This window comes from Sapajus apella, unplaced genomic scaffold (genome assembly GCF_009761245.1).
Source record: "Sapajus apella isolate SASKATOON/1434 unplaced genomic scaffold, GSC_monkey_1.0 scaffold85, whole genome shotgun sequence".
NCBI classification, from domain to species: domain Eukaryota; kingdom Metazoa; phylum Chordata; class Mammalia; order Primates; family Cebidae; genus Sapajus; species Sapajus apella.
In genome coordinates, this window is record NW_022437025.1 from 4,719,361 (window position 1) to 4,735,911 (window position 16,551).

At 56.1% G+C, this 16,551-nt stretch overlaps 1 protein-coding gene across 34 annotated transcripts in view; it reads left to right on the plus strand.

The window, feature by feature from the left end:
• The window catches only part of ABLIM2 (actin binding LIM protein family member 2), a 183,463-nt gene extending 173,202 nt beyond the window's left edge, over nt 1-10,261 (plus strand). For 33 of the 34 annotated variants that reach the window (XR_004261560.1, XR_004261561.1, XM_032254092.1 and 30 more), the window contains one exon: nt 8,502-10,259. Coding sequence is in view for 32 of the 34 variants with exons in the window: in XM_032254092.1 (XP_032109983.1) it covers nt 8,502-8,615 (114 nt within the window). In the remaining 2 variants the exon portion in view is untranslated. Of the gene's footprint in view, nt 1-8,501 lie in introns of all 34 variants that reach the window. The other variant, XM_032254094.1, reaches the window with a different exon arrangement.
• The last annotated feature ends 6,290 nt before the right edge of the window (nt 10,262-16,551 follow it).

Genomic DNA, 16,551 nt, shown 5'->3' on the forward strand with positions numbered 1-16,551 from the left:
TTCCCAGTACAGACAGGCATTTTGCTCCTTAGGTAGAAAAGTGTATCAACCAGGGTTTTCCAGAGAAACAGAACCATTAGGTGAATGGATGGTGGGTGGATGGATGGATGCATGGATGGACAGATAGATGGATAAATGGATGGATAGGTGGAGAAGTGGATGGGTAGGTGGGTGGATGAATAGATGGGTGGATAGATAAATGGGTGGGTGGATGGATGGTTGGTAGATGGATAGGTGAGTGGGTGGATGGGTGGATGCGTGAATGAGTGGATGGATGGGTGAGTGGGTGGATGGATGGGTGAGTGGGTGGGTGGGTGGATGGATGGGTGAATAGGTGGATGCATGAGTAAGTGGGTGGGTGCGTGGATGGATGGATGGATGGTTGGGTGGATGGATGGGTGAATGGATGGATGGATTGATGGATGTATGCATGAGTGGACGGATGGATGGATGGATGGATGGGTGGGTGGATGCATGAGTGAGTGGGTGGGTGGATAGATGGATGGATGGGTGGGTGGATGAGTGGATGCATGAGTGGATGGATGGATGGATGGGTAGATGGATAGATGCATGAGTGGATGGATGGATGGGTGGGTGGGAGGATGGATGGATGGATGGATGGATAGATGGATAGATGCATGAGTGGATGGATGCATGAGTGGATGGATGGATGGATGGATGCATGAGTGTATAGCTGGATGGGTGGGTGGGAAGATGGATGGATGGATGGATGGATGGATGGTTGGATGCATGAGTGGATGGATGGATGGATGGATGGATGAATGAGTGGTTGGATGAATGGGTGGGTAGGTGGATGGGTGGATGGATGGATGGATGGATGGATGGATAGATAGCCATGTACTAAGAAATTTAAGAACTTGGCCCACACAATTGTGCAGGCTGGCAATTCTGCAATGTGTAGGGCAGGCCAGCAAGCTGGGAACTCAGGCAGGAGGTGATATTCCAGGCTGGGTTTCTTCTCTGGGAAACCTCAGTGTTTACTCTTCAGGCCATCGACAGACGACCTGAGCCTGCTGCATATTGAGGGCGACCTCCTTTTCCTGCCGTCAGCTGACTGCTGATGTGAGCCACAGCCACAGCACACGTTTGCGGCAGCATCTAGGCCAGCGCATGACCAAGCAATCGGGCACCACAGCCCAGCCGCGCTGAACACACAATTCAGCCATCTCAGAACGCAAGGGGAATGGGTGGGAAACGGACTTCTTGTCTGTCCTGAGGCCCTCCCGGTCGCTGGCTCACGGATTCACACTCTGAGACCTTTCTGCTTGCTTGGCAGGGCAGGGCAGGGCAGAGCAGGAAAACAACCCTGCAGCCACAGGAGGTGTTTTAAATTGCACACATAGTCATAAATGCCATTGTTCTTAGGCTGAAAACCAAACTGCCTAACACCGTCCAGGCCCTGCGGGGCCCCGCCTGTCCTCACCTTCCCTGGCTCAGGTCCAGACACCTCAGCTTTCTTTTTTATTTTTTTTCCCGAAATGTGGTCTCACTCTGTCACCCAGGCTGGAGTGCAGTGGCGCAACCTCAGCTCACTGCAACCTCTTGTCACCTGCATTCAAGTGATTTTCCTGCCTCAGCCTCCCGGGTAGCGGGGACTACAGGCATGTACCACCACGCCCAGCTAATTTTTGTATTTTTAGTAGAGACGGGGTTTCTCCATGTTGTCCAGGCCAGTCACAGACTCCTGACCTCAGGTGATCCACCCACCCCAGGCTCCCAAAGTGCTGGGATTACAGGTGTGAGCCACAGCGCCCAGCCAACACCTGAGTTTTTTTATGCTTCCTCTGACAGCCAAGGCTGCCTCCTGCCCCAGGGCCTTTGCACGTGTACTTTGTTCTTCCTGGAATTCATTTCCTACCCGCCATCCCCTACCTTACACACACACACACACACACCACACACACACACCACGCACCACACACACACACACACACACACACACACACACACACACACACACAGGAGCAGCTCATTACTGGAGTCTTGTGTTCTCCTGAACTGTCCTCTTCCAGGCCCTGAAGCTAAATGCATACTCAGGTTTGCTGGAGCAGTAAGAGCCCACACTGTTGGAACGTGCCTGAAAAATAAGACCCTGCGGGTAAAGAATATCTCCTTTGTTTAAACTCATCCAACTGGTCCTATGAGGGTGTGGCCTGGTAGGCGGAGGGTGACAGGAGGAGGTTTGGAGCCACATGTGTGTGTCTGAGAGATGGGCTTGCACCAGAATCCCCTAGTTTAAGGCCTCCCTGGCCAAGACCAGGAAGAGAAACAGAAACAGAACTGTGCGGCAGGGAGAAAGCGTCGGGAGTCAGGAGAGTGGCGGGCAGAGGCCCGACGCAGGGGCCTCCAAGACCAGGACAGTGGCTGGGGAGCCCCGTGGCACCACAGCAGAGAGCAGCGCAGGCCATGAAAGCCAGAGGTGTCAGGAGGCAGCGCTGCAGAGAGAAGAGTCCAGATTTAGATTCACAGATGCAAATAGACAAGACACCTCGTCCCTCGGTGAGGATGGGATAGACAGTGCTGTGAGCAGACAGGCCAGTGCCCACCCTCACAGAGCTGACAGCCAGAGAAGGTCAGCACTGACTCAGTCTTGAGGGACACAGCATGGACCCAGGGCCTGCTTGGTGAGCACAATCCAGGAGGGCCTCCAGGAGGAGGGGACGCTTGTGTCAGGACCAGTAGGATGAGGAAGAGCTACTGGTGACACAGGAGGAGGAACACTGTGTGGTGCTTCCCCTGGGGTTCCACTGCACACTGAGGAGCAGAGGAGTGGAGGAGAGGTGTGCAAGCCATGGGGAGGCAGGGCCTTGGGGCCACTAACAGCCACGGCATTGCTCCCATAAGCTTCTATCCCCTCTCTGCCCCATAGTCTGTGGGAGAGGTTCTAGGGTGTGAAGGGAGAGCTCATCTGGATTGGCAGTGGCCACCATCATTGTGACAGTGATGTCACTGTAGGTCATGCAGGGACCTCCTGCTGGGAGGGCTGGAGCTTCGGGGCCTGGGCCTGGCTTCCGAGAGACTCACCCTGTATGCACAGCCTCCTTGTGCAGGCCAAGGCAGCATGAGCTGGTGGGAAGCACCACCAGGCCTTGGGAGAAAAGTGGTCCCTTGCTGGCCCTGGGGCCCAGGCTGAGCAGGGCTAGGACCTGAGGCCTGCCCAGTCAGCCAGCCCTGTGCTGGTACAGGGGGGTGGGTGGCTGTGACTGGTAGGGTGTCTGGAGGAAGGAAGTATCAGGCCCCTCCCAGGGGCACCTCTGAGCTTGGTGGGTTGGGGGAGCTGGGCGTACCCTGAAGGGGACTTAGGGCTGGAGGTTGGGGGCAGGCTGGGGCAACCTGTCCCTGCTGGAGCGGAGGTGGCACAGGTCCCTGAGGCTTCACAGCTAACCTGAGATGGCCATGGAGGTCCCAGTGGGAGGCAGGAAGTAAGGGTAGAGGAAAGGTCAAGCCACCTAGCCTGGCTCCCAGGCCCGGCTCTGCCACTTCCTGGCTGTGAGACCTTGGACAAGTCACACAACCTCTCTGAGCCTATGCTTCCTGAAGCAGACCCGCTCCCATGCTGCAGAAACGCCTCCCTGCAGGATGCGTCCTGGAGAAACCAGTGTACCTCATCAGCGAGGCCACCCCACCCTCTGCAAAGACACCACCCCAGGCTGCCTTCCTTCCAGTTCAGGAGCAGCTGGGCTTGGCCTGCACAGGCCCTGGGGGTGAGGCACACTCCTGCAGAGCCTTCAGGAACCCGGGGCCAGAGGAGTGGGCTCGAGGCCAGAAAGCTGGCCTGGCCTCTGGGGTCAGCTGAGCCTCGCCCGTCCTGCCTGCTCTGGCAGACCCATGGGAAAGCCTGCCTGCCTCTGCCCTGAGTGAGACCGAACGCCGGTTCTACGGCTGGCAGGGGTGGGGCCTTGGAGCCCTTCTCACCCAGGAGGCAGTGGAGGCTCAGCCAGGTAAGGGGTGACACTCAGGATCCCACAGCTGGAGCCCAGAGTCGTGAACAGACCCCCTACTGGGGACGGCCCCTCATGTGACTCTTACCCAGCCTCCTGGGTACTCAGACAACCAAGTTTTCTTCTCACGCTGCAGACAGAAAACAGGACTGGAGCCCGGGGGGGTCCCTGCCAGTCTCCTAGACCCTTGGCCCCAAGTCCTGGGCCCTGTAGGCCACATACGAGTGGCCCGGCCCAGCCCCCATGCTCAGGACACCCCCGGCCCCTCGCTGTGCTCTGCCAAACCTGGCTGCTCCTCGGGGTCTCTGGTGATGCAGCGTCGCGGTCCCAGTGCCACGCTCCCAGAGGAGGTAACCATTCACAGCAACTTCAGAAGCCACCCAGATGCTCTCTCCACCACCTGAGCCACACCACCCCTCCACCACCCCCCACAGGCATCCCCCAGGGTACCTCTGCTTCCCACACCCACCTCCCGGCGCCCTGCCAGCCTTCCTGCTTGCCCGCCAGCTCCAAGTCTTCCTCCAATCACCCTCCCCAGAGGCTCCCACAGTCTGGAGCCCATGGTGTCATCCTCACACCTGCCCTTCTCTCCTTCCCCAGTATGCGGGGCACAACTGCCCCCCCATCCCCCATCAGCCCCCTCCTCCCTCCTCCCTCCTCCAACTAAACCCAAGGGACCACTTGCTCACCAGTCTTCTCCCTTTAAATACGTGATTGCAGATGGCAGGGGGCACTGGGCACTGCCACACCACCCCCTTGACACCTTCCCGATGCCCACTAGCACCTTTGTGCCCCTCCCCTAGCCTCCTCCAGCCGGAAGCAGGAATGTGGCAGCAGGGAGGCCTGCCCCAGGCGCCAGCACTGGGCTTGAACTCTCCTCTCCCTCCCACATCAGCCTCCAATCCCTTACATGCTTCCGTGTCAGTTCACCTCCCCAGCCAGCCCCCCCAGGGGCTCTGTGTCTCTGGCTTTCCACGTCTGGAACAAGGTCTGGCGTATCACTGCGGCTCAGTTAATATTTGTGGGATAAAGCTGGAAATGCTTTTCCTTTTTCTTTCGTTTGATCTCATTTGTCTTGATTGTTCACTGTAATTGGGAAGATGGTGATTTGGTACCTATAAGTGCAGGGCTGCTGTCTTTCATTTATTCATTCATTCATTCATTCATTCATTCATTTTGAGATGGAGTCTCGCCGTGTCAACCCAGGCTGGAGTGCAGAGACAGGAACTCCACTCACTGCAACCTCCGCCTCCCGGCATTCTCCTGCCTCAACCTCCCAAATAGGTGGGATTATAGGTGTCAGCCACCATGCCTGGCTAATTTTTGTATTTTTTAGTAGAGATGAGGTTTCACCATCTTGGCCAGGCTGATCTTGAACTCCTGACATAGCGATCCACCCACCTTGGCCTCCAAAGTGCTGGGATTACAGGCGTGAGCCACCATGCCCGGCCCAGGGCCACTGTGGTAAATGACACATTGAGTGTCTTCAATGTCTTAAGAGACACTATCTGAAGTGACAGTTCTAAGTTTCTGTGGACTGGCTGATGGATTTCTCAGCACCGGGAAACCGTGATCTTAACACCATGCAAGTGGTTCGTTTCTGGCACGTAGCAGGATTCTTTTCCTCTTTGCAAACGCGAGATAGCAGCAGGCAGCTGAGGGCCTCTTCCTGGCAGACTTGCTGGCTGTGCTGTGTGGGGGTGGAGGGGGGATTTCCTGAGTCCCTCCTCCAGATCACCCCAGCAACTCCAAAATCCAGTGCATACCACACGGACTGGGTGATTGCTGTGAAATGCGTGAGGGGCAGCGGTTTACACGTTTCAGTGACCGGACGTCTCCACTGTCCTTTTCTCTTTTGATAATCACAGTGATTCTAATATAGCACTTGAGGTTTTTGTCTGTTTGTTTTTTGAGACAGGGTCTTGCTCTGTCACCCAGGTTTGGAGTGCAGAGGTGCGATCACAGCTCACTGCAGCCTCCACCCCCCAGGCTCAAGTGACACTCCTACCTCAGCCTCCTCAGTAGCTGGGACTACAGGCACACGCCTGCACACCCAGCTAATTTCCGTAATTTTTGTAGAGATGGGGTCTCACCATGTTGCCCAGGCTGATCTGAAACTCCTGAGATCAAGTGATCTTCCCGCCTCGGGCTCCCAAAGTGTTGGGATTACAGGTATAAGACCCCACGCCCATCCAAATTGACCATTTTAACCATTTTATTTTATTTATTTATTTTTGAGATGGAGTCTCACTCTTGTTGCCCAGGCTGGAGTGCAGTGGCGCGATCTCGGCCCACTGCAACCTCTGCCTCCCGGGTACGAGCGATTCCCCTGCCTCAGCCTCCTGAGTAGCTGGGATTACAGGCATGCACCACCACACCTGGCTAGTTTTGTATTTTTAGTAGAGACAGGGTTTCTCCATGTTGGTCAGGATGGTCTTGAACTCCTGATCTCAGGCGATCCACCCGTCTCGGCCTTCCACAGTGCTGGGATTACAGGCGTGAGCCACTGCGCCTGGCACTGTTTTATTTATTTTATTTTTATTTATTTATTTATCTTTTGAGTCGGAGTCTCGCTTTGTCATCCAGGCTGGAGTGCAGTGGGGCAATCTCAGTTCACTGCAACCTCCGCCTCCCGGGTTCAGGCAGTTCTCCTGCCTCGGCCTTCTGAGTAGCTGGGCTTACAGGTGCGCACCACCACATCTGGTTAATTTTTGTATTTTTAGTAGAGACAAGGTTTTGCCATGTTGACCAGGCTGGTCTTGAACTCTTGACCTCAGGTGATCCACCTGCCTCCGCCTCCCGAAGTGCAGAAATTACAGGCGTACACCACCGCACCCAGCCCATTTTAGCCATTTTAAAGTGTACCATTCAGTACCGTTCACAACCTCGTGCAACCAGCCCCGCCATCCAGCTCCGGAACATTTTCATCACCACAACAGGAAACCCCATACTCATGACGCAGCCTCTCCTCCTCTCTCCCCCAGCCCCTGGCGACCACAAATCCACGCTCTGTCTTTGTGGACTTGCTAATCGGGACATTTCATACAGGTGGAATCATGCACCATCTGGTCTTTGGTGTCTGGCTTCCTTCACGGAGCCAGTGTGTCTGAGGCTTGTCCAGCTGTGGCGTGTGTCAGAACTTGACGGCCTTTGAAGGCTGAAGGCTATTCCGTCGCTCGGACGTGCCACATTCTGTGTATCTGTTTGTCCGAAATGGCCACCTGGCTTGTGGCCACGCCGCAGTGATTCTGAATAATGCTGCTATGAATGTGGGCGACCGTTGTCTGAGTCCCTGTTTTCCATTTTCCTGGGTGTCTGCCCAAGAGTGGGTGGCTGGGGCAGATGTTAATGGGTAGAGGATGTCGCAGAACTGCAGAAACTGCTCCCACACAGCTGCACTGAAGCCACACTTTTCAGCCGGCAGCAGATGGGGATTCAGGGTAGAGCCTGGCCTCCTAGCCACTGGCCTTCTCCAGTCTCCTTCCAGTTCCTCCTCTCAGCCCAGCCCAGGCGAGGCAAGGGGAGCAGCCTTGGCTGGAAAGCCCCACGCTCCCTGGAAAGGCCCCTCAGGGGAGGGGACGCCTGAGCCAGCTCTGAGGGATGAGGGGTTTCTCACAGCCTGCTGAGAGTAGGGGGAACAGACCCTTCGAGGCAGAGGCTAGAAGGCAGGTGCCTGCTTGGCAGGGAGCTCCACAGAGCTTTTGGTGACCAAGGTTACACGTCGTAACACGTGCGGCCAGCGCCGCTGGCACCATCCACAGCCAGCGCTGACTGTGTGCACACCTTCCTCCCTGCAGCTCCAGGGTGTGGGTTCTAGGGGGACCCATTACACAGATAAGCAGACTGAGGTGCCAGGGCCTAACTCACTCACACGGCATCCCAGAAGGGCCGGCATCCACGCCCTGACCACCAAGCTGCGTGGCTCTCCACGGTGTCCCCAGCAAGAGGCTGGGCGCAGAGAGGCACGATCACTTTCTCACACACACACCAGAGGCTTCTGGGAGACAAAGGAGTTGCCCCCGGGCCTGGGCTTTGCTCGGTGCCTTTGCTCACTGTCTGCACCCCAACTTCCTGGGCTATGACGTCCGGGGGTAAACCCTTCACCTCCTACTCAGATGGCAGCTGTGACCATTCCTGAAGTAACAAACAAATATGAGCACTGAAGGAAATCTGCCGAAGCTCAAACATCCAAAGGCAGTGGGGGGTCCTACTCCAGAACGTGATGAACTTGATCTGCAGCAGAGGATGCCTTTGTAGGAGTCTAGAGCAGAGCGTTCTGGCCCCAGCCCTGCCACTGGGCGCTGAGTCTCCTGCGTGTCCCTGGCAGGGTCGCTGTCCTCTGAGCTCAGTTCTTTCACAGCAGAGAGGGTGCCAGGAACGGCCAAGAGGCCGGGCACTGAGGGCCACCACCCCGTCCTCAGTGCGATCCTGCCCCTTGATTGCTTGGTGGCAGCAAACTGCCCAGTGACGTGCCTTGCTGCGTTGCCTTGCTGCATTGCTAACTGGCCTTTTTTTTTTTTTTTTTACTTTTTTTTGAAGAGACACTTGTCGCCTGAGGAGTTCCAGGAGGTGTTCGGTATGAGCTTGGAGGAGTTTGACCGCCTGGCCCTCTGGAAGAGGAATGACCTGAAGAAGAAAGCCCTGTTGTTCTGACGGCTGCCAGCCTGCCCACTGGTGTGCGCCGGGAGCCGAGGCGAGGGGTCCCTGGCGAGAACCATGCACGCCCCTCACACACACCTTGCTCTGGCTTCTCTGTGTCAATGGGATGGCAGGAGGGGGTCCCCCAGCAGGTGCAGCCTCTGCGCCTGCCGGCAACACTCCTGCCCGTAGTTTAGGGCTGAGACAGCTAGCTTCACACCACCCTTCCCCGCTGTGGCTTGGTGTCAGGGAGAGGCTGCACACTGGCTGTGTGGGGCATCAGACGGAGTGCACAGGTGGCTGCAGCCCAGCCTACCTTCCCAGCGTCCTCAAGGTGCCCTGGCCCCGGTGCTAGGCACGTGGGGGACAGAGGTGCCCGGAACGTGAGCTGTGAGGCTTATCGAAGATGGGCGCTGACACCATTGTTCCAGGATGGGCACACAGCCCCTTTGGAGCCTGGGCAGCCTCGCCTCACAGGCAGACCCGCAGACAAGGCAGGGAGTGTCTGGGGCAGTGCCAAGAGTAGGGTGCGTGATTTTTGCAGGCGTCTGTGATGGGTCTCTCTAGGAACAAACGTCAGCTGACAGGCACCCTCTGGCAGTGCCCCTCCATGCGCTGTGTCCTCTTCCAGATCATCTCCTAGATGCCTACACAATATCTTTAAAGTTACACAGAAGTTTTTATTTTATTAAAAAGTATAGCCTACTTAAACACGAGATGACATATATAGAGTTGAATTTCACGGCCCCTCTGCAGGGGAGTGGCCCTCCAGCCTTATTCTCCACCGCTCCGCTCTGTGTGGCTTCGGTCGGTTCTCGGTGTGGTCCTCATACATAGAGCTCCCTGTCTGGTTTCTCCTCTTTTCTTTTTCACGTCACACAGGTAACCTTAAAGACAGACCCCTCTGAATCACGCTTTGTAAATACATGTCAAGTGTAGCCATCACTGTTTTCCTTGCTGTTATTTTTACAAGTCTTGGAGAGAAAACATCTTCCTCTGGTGGCCAAAGCCCTGGAATAAAAGGTTTCCATGTCCCGCACCTAATGCCCGACGTAGATCTCGTCGTGCCGTCCTGTGATGGCAGTGTCTCAGCACACCCACCTGAAAAGGAAACCCCACACGCCCCGGGAGCAACGAGCTCCTGTGTGTCCCTGAAACTGACAACCACACGCTGTTGGGGAGCAAAGGATGGAGAGACGCCTCTCATCCCCGACGCCAGCAGGGCATCCCCGAGCAGGAGGCTGGCCAGGCTCCCCACGCAAAGGCGTTGGTGTCTGCCATGAGGCGTGTGTTGAGGTGCAGTGCCGCCGTCACAGGATGCCGATAGGCGCGCTGAGAGGTGGCTGGAACACCGGAGCCTGTTTCCCCGTCCTCGGTGGGTGTTGCCTCTTGTGTGTGTCCCCATGTTCCTGCCTGTGAGTCGGCCTTACTCTGCTTCCTCAGCGCCCACGACCTGCCAAGTCCCATTTCCCACTCGGCTTCTCGCCCGCCCGGCTCGGCCAGGGAGGGGGAGTTTTTAGCACCTAATCCGCTTCCTGCCGCTGAGCAATCTGAGCCTGAGCAACTGGAAACCCCCATTTCTCAGTAGTGCAATGTCATGTCTGATCCCAGGAAGCCTGGAAAATAAAAGACGATGCATTATCACTTGTGGAAGTACAAGAGCGCTTGTTATGAACGTGTATGATTTTAAAGGCAAGGCCCCTCCTGCAAGGGGCAGGAGCCTTGGGGAGGGCACCTGTTCCCGGTATGGCGCTGGATGTGTGCACGGGGCAGGCAAGGCCTTGGGGAGGGGGGCAGGCAAGGCCTTGGGGAGGGGCCCCGTAGGACATTCCCCAGAGGCAGCTTGCGCAGACGCATTCCTGGGCCCTCGCCAGGGCCAGGCACTCTGCTGACGCCAGTGAGGACTGAAACCTGATAGGCACCTACCCCAGAAGTTGGGGAGACAAGGGCAGCCAGGCTGATCGCTGCTCTGTGGAGCTGGCCCCAGGGAGGTCCCAAATACACCCCGGGTCAGGGGAGGCTTTCTAGACAAGATGCTGCCACGCCAAGTCTTGGCAAATGGGAGGTAAGGGAATAAATACCTCCCAATAAGGGAAGGGCATTCCGGCCGTCTGGAACAGCCACCACGGAGGTGCTGAGGCTGGAAACAGCCTCACAGGTTCCGGAAAATTCAGTGACTGGTGATGGCTGAACACAGGGCCAAGGAAAAGACTGGAAGGAAAAAGAATGCAGGCCAGGCTCCCACACGGGATTAAACAATGCCCTGCTGGGATTAAATGTCTCATAATCTCTAATCCTATTCCAATGACATTCATGATTCTTTTGAACTTTGGGTCTTCCCCCCAGAAGCCTGTCCATTCACACAACCTGCCACCACTGTCTACCCAGTTACACAGTCAGAAATCAGCATTTTCTTCGGTTTCTTTCCCCAGCCCCCGAGGACAACCGCCCGAAAGCCCTGGTAAGTGCTACCTCCCAAGCATCGGCCTATGGCTCTCCACCTGCACAGACACTGCTGTGGAATTATCCAGTGGACATGCTGAGAACAGGAGGTGGCACTGTGACCCATGACCCTGGACACAGGTATAAGCCTGGTCTGGCCCTGGCAGCCGGGACATGCGGGCACCCTGGCCACACTCAGGCCCCTCCCTGCCTGCAGCACGGCCTTCCTCGGCAGGCCGGTCCCACACTTGCCCCTGGGCAAATCATGTCCACCCAGATCCAGAGTGATGCTTTGAAAGCACCAATCGGATCACACCAAGCTCCCCATGGCCTTCATCCATGGCCTCAAGAGTCAGGCCTTATGTGACTCCCCACTTGCCATTCCCGTCCCCCACCACCTGGCCCCCGTGTTTGTCCCCATGGTCACACCCACAAACTGTGGCTCTCCCTGAGTTCTTCCGAGAGCAAGCCTTCCGGCTTTCACCCAGATCTCCCTCCTGGGGTAGCTCTGCTGCTTGTCAACACAGGGCCCCTCCCTTCCTTCTCAGTTCAACTCCGAAGCTCCCCGCTCAGACAGGGCCCTCTGCTGACCTTCCAAATCGCCACCCATCACGGCGCTCCTCATGGTTCCTCCTCAGGCGCTCTGTGTGTCAGCAGTTTCTTCTTTTTTATTTTATTTATTTATTTATTTATTTATTTGAGACGGAATCTCGCTCTGTCACCCAGGCTGAAGTGCAATGGCATGATCTCGGCTCACTGCAACCTCCACCTCCCAGGTTCAAGCGATTCTCCTGCCTCAGCCTCCCAAGTAGCTGGGATTACAGGTGTGCACCACCACACCCGGCTGATTTTTAGTAGAGATGGGGTTTCACCATGTTGGTGCCAGGCTGGCCTTGAACTGAGCTCAGGTGATCCTCCCACCTTGACCTCCCAAAGTGCTTGGATTATATCACCTCCCACTGCGCCCGGCCCACAGATTCTTTCTTGCTTTGTTGACTGTTTCCCTCTATCAAGCCCTAAGCCTGAGAGGGCTGACGGCTTTGTAACTGCACTCCGAGAACTGGGAATGTCTTTGGAGTATTTTGTAACACGGCCAGAGCTCATCTGGTTTCTGTGCTTTCCCCAGACAGTCTCGTGGCGTACATGCTTCTAGAACAGCACTGTCCCATCGCACTGCCTGCAGTGACAAAGACACTCTGTATCCAACCTGTCCTACACGGCAGCCACCAGCACTTGAAATGCGGCCGGTGCGAGTGGACCTGAGTTTCAGTGTAACTCATGTAGAGTGAAAGAGCCACATGTGGCCACTGGCTTTGTATTAGACAGCGCAGTGCCCTAGGATGAGAAACTGCTGCTGCCCTGAGCTGAGACATGCGTGTCCACAGGCCCTGGGAGCTGTCACTCTTGTCCAGCATGAGTGTTCATTGGAGCCTGTCTATAGGATCAATTTAGAATCCACTTGCTGAGCATGCACCTGTGCCTGGCACTGCCCCGGGTGCAGGGGTATGGTTGGCACAGTTCTTGCCCTCCAGACTCATGACGTCTGCCATCTGAACCTCAGAGCCCCAGGTTCTAAGCCAGTTTGGCTCAGTCTTCCATGCCAGCCGTCATGTCTGCCAGTGGCACCAACCTTCCCAAATCAGTACACAACCTGGGCCTGTGTCAGGACCCCCCAGGAGAGATGGGCGGGGAGACATCAGTGCCTGCGGGGGCTCCTTCCTCAGCTCTTCTCCCCAGGGCAGGTGTGCATTCCAGGCTACTTAAATGTAAACAAAAAGCTTCAGAATTCACTGCAGTCAGGCAAGAGAACGTGACAAATCTCACACAGGTCTCAGTGTTTGGTTGTAAAGAAACATATGTCGCCTGTAGCGGCTGGAACTAGTCACATGACCCTAGTCACTGCCCACCAGCAAAAGGGTCTAGGAAGCACAGGCATTCCTCTGTCTGAGAAGAGGGAGGGTCAGAACCGGGAGCAAGCCTTACTAACTATAGCTGAGGCTACACGGATGTCTTCTCTTCCCCAAGTCCAACCCCAAGCCCAACCTCTGCACACTAGTGCCAGCTTGACCCCCGGCCCTCCGAGTCTCTGCCATGTGCGGTGCCCCCTCCTGGAGGGCTTTCCCCACAGAGCACCGTGTTCTGTGTGACCTGCTGTCCGCAGCACAGGTGATCAGACCACGGATGGCCCCTGAGCTGTCCACAGAGTGGATCCCTAGTGGCCCGGTGCGACGGCTATGCCTCCTGGAGAGAGTTGGCTGTACGTGGGCATCAGTCTACCCAATCCGAAGCTCTCCCAGGGAGGCCATGTGACACTAAGGCAGATGACTGACGGGGGTAGGGGAAGCAGAGAACAACCAGCCAGAAGCCTGAGCCAGCAAAGGCCATGGATAAAGAGAAGGGGAGTGCAGGGGCACTGGCCAGGAGAGGAGGAAGAAGGGGAGCCCAGAGGGAGTCGGAGCTGGCGGAGTCTGGTGGACTTTGCTGACCACTTCGGCTGCACTTAAGCCCATGCTGCCCCCCGTCCCCCAGGTTCTTTTTTTTTTTTTTTTGAGACTGAGTTTCAGTCTTGTCACCCAGGCTGGAGTGCAGTGGTGAGATCTCGGCTCACTGCAACCTCCACCTTCTGGGTTCAAGCAATTCTCCTACCTCAGCCTCCCGAGTAGCTGGGACTACAGGCGCGTACCACCATGCCCAGGTAATTTTTGTATTTTTAGTAGAGACGGGGTTTCACCATGTTGGCCAGGCTGGTCTCAAATTCCTGACCTCAGGTGATCTGCCCAACTCAGCCTCCAAAGTGCTGGAATTACAAGTGTGAGCCACTGCGCCCTGCCCCATCTGAGTTCTGAGCTAGCTGAGAACCAGCATGAGGAGGCCAGCATGAGGAAAGTGTGAGTTTCCCTAATACACCAGCCCCCAAATCCTGAAATGCAGAGCTTCCAGAGGGACTAAGTTGGAAGATACTGCTCAGTGTATTTTATTTTATTTTTCATTTATTTATTTTGAGACAGAGTCTCTATCTGCTGCCCGGGCTGGAGTACAATGGCATGATCTCAGCTCACTGCAACCTCCTCCCAGGTTCAAGCGACTCTCGTGCCTTAGCTTTTTGAGTAGCTGGGATTACAGGCGTGCACCACTACACTCAGCTATTTTTTTCCTCTATTTTTAGAAAAGATGGGGTTTCACTGTGTTGGCCAAGCTGGTTTCGAACTCTTTGCCTCAAGTGATCCTCCTGCCTTGGCCTCCCAAAGTGCTGGGATTACAGGCATGAGCCGCCTTGCCCAGGCCCTGCTCAGTGTATTTTAGATCAGAAAAGTCTTCCACTGTGGCCCACCCCATCCTCACCCAAACCTGTACCTAGGTCCCTCCAGGGTGGTAGCCAGCCATGCAGGGTGAAGAGGAGGCAGCTGCATGGGACAGTCTGCTTGTGAGCCCAGGGCGATGGGTTTCCACGCCCACCTCCAGCCCAGGCCTGGGCCTGCCCAGGGATCCACCATGGGAGGTGAAGGAGGGAATCATCACAGCTTGTGTTTCTTCCTCTCTGACCACATGGGGTCTGTTTCCTGAGAAGGCCGTATCTGCAAAGTGGCCCCCAAATGCAGAGGGAGCCAAGAAGCCAAAGAAAGAGGCAGACACACCCAGTTTGTCAGTGGAAGGTGATTTATTAGGGGGAATTTGACAAACAGAAATGTGGTCTCCGGAAGCCACAGACAGTCCATCTCTGCACCACAACTGCCCAGACCCGTACATCGGGGAGAAAGTGTACGTGCCCTGGAAGGAATGCCTAGGTGTCTGCGGGCGTCACAGCCTATCATGCATGCAATACCAAGGGCAGTTCTGGAGGAAAGCCTGGTGAATAGGCCGTTCTGCATAAAGAGTAAAACATCAACCCGACATCTTGGAGGCATTCCCGGACAGGGCTAGTCAGGAGTCACATGCTGGATTAGCATTTAAAATGAAGTCGCTTCGATCCCCACAGAGTCCTCCGAGAATCCTAGAGGCCACACTTTATGAATGAGGAAACTGAGGCACAGAGAGACACAATGTCGCTTGCTCAGGATGACCCAGCTGTCAATGACTGGGCGAGAGGTCCAGTCACTCACGCCACTCTGCCCCCCCACACTCTGGCTTGTGATAAGATGCATCATCTTGCCTGGGTGTGTCCTTGAAGCAAGCCTGCCCAGGGGCCAGGAGCGGAGCATGGCAGGCAGGTCACCCTTAAGCGGGCTGCCAACAGCCAGGCACCTCACCAACCAGAGAAGCGCCTCACGTGTCCGGGAGAAGCAGGTGGCAGGTTGGATGGGGGACCGGGGGTGGTCCTGCAAGGGTGCCTCCTTCCAGATACATGAGGAGGGGATCCCACCTCCCTCAGCAGGTCACCAGGGCTGAGGCTGGACCCCTGGGCTCCAACTGTGTGGACAGGTGGGTCTTGTCCATTGTTCTAGTGAAGGTAATGGCTGGCTGTGTCCTGGAAGGTGGCACCCAGTGTTCCCTGTTGGGGAGGCTGCTTCCTGTCACTCTTGATTCTCGAGGCTCCCCAGATGGCCTCTGTCCCCTGGGGACACTGCATGCTCCACTGCTTGTGGCCATGCCTTTGTCAGGTGTAGCACTTCCTTCTGGACCCCAACCCCAGCTGGGTCCCTTCCCTTGTCCCTCCCAAAGCAGTCATCCCCGAGCTGCTTCATTCTGCGCCTGCGGCGCGCCCTCTCCCCCTGTTCTTTGGCCTTTCCTTGCTGCGTTCCACCCCACTCCCCTTTCTGGGTTTCCAGGCTGCCCCCCACTGCCTGCAGATGAGACCCATTTATCACTTAAGCTAATGCAACTTTCACAAGTTAAAGCTGCACCATTCCAGAATCTGGTCCCCATTGCCCTCCTCGAAACCTCACCTTCCAGGGGGGATGAAGGCTGGTGTTGGGGGAGTGGCCCGCCCATTCGAGCAGACTGGCTGGCATTTAGGCGGGTGCTCTGCAGAGAAGCCAGGGATTCAGCAGTCCCTGTGCCACAGACCCAAGAGGGGCAAGTCCCTAAGCATAAAAGCACCTCTGAGCAATTAAACGGGAGAGGAAACCAGTGCTTCCCTGGAGACCCCACCAGAGGCTCCGGGCCTATTGCTGAACTGCGTTTCATAAATAAAAGAGCCCTCCTTTTCTCGTCTGAATTGTGAGGCTCATTCCTCGGCTGGACATGGCTTCTGAGAGCTCCGTTAGCAAGCCGTGCCTGCTCCCGGCTTCCCCTCCCTCTAACACCCTGCGTCTCTCAATTGTGACACTTACATACCATGCCATTCCTCCGTGGGGGCTAGGAGAAGAGGCATGCACATTTATTCATATGCCCGGGGTGGCCGGGGGAGCAACAGAGTGGGCACCTCTGTTATCAATCCCACACCTGTGGGATTAACACAGTGGGGTGCCGCAGCTTTTCTACCCTTTTTCACAGAGGAGCGTGGAGATGAAGAATGTAGGGGATTTGGGTTTTTTTTTTGAGAAGGAGCCTCACTCTGTTGCCCAGGCTG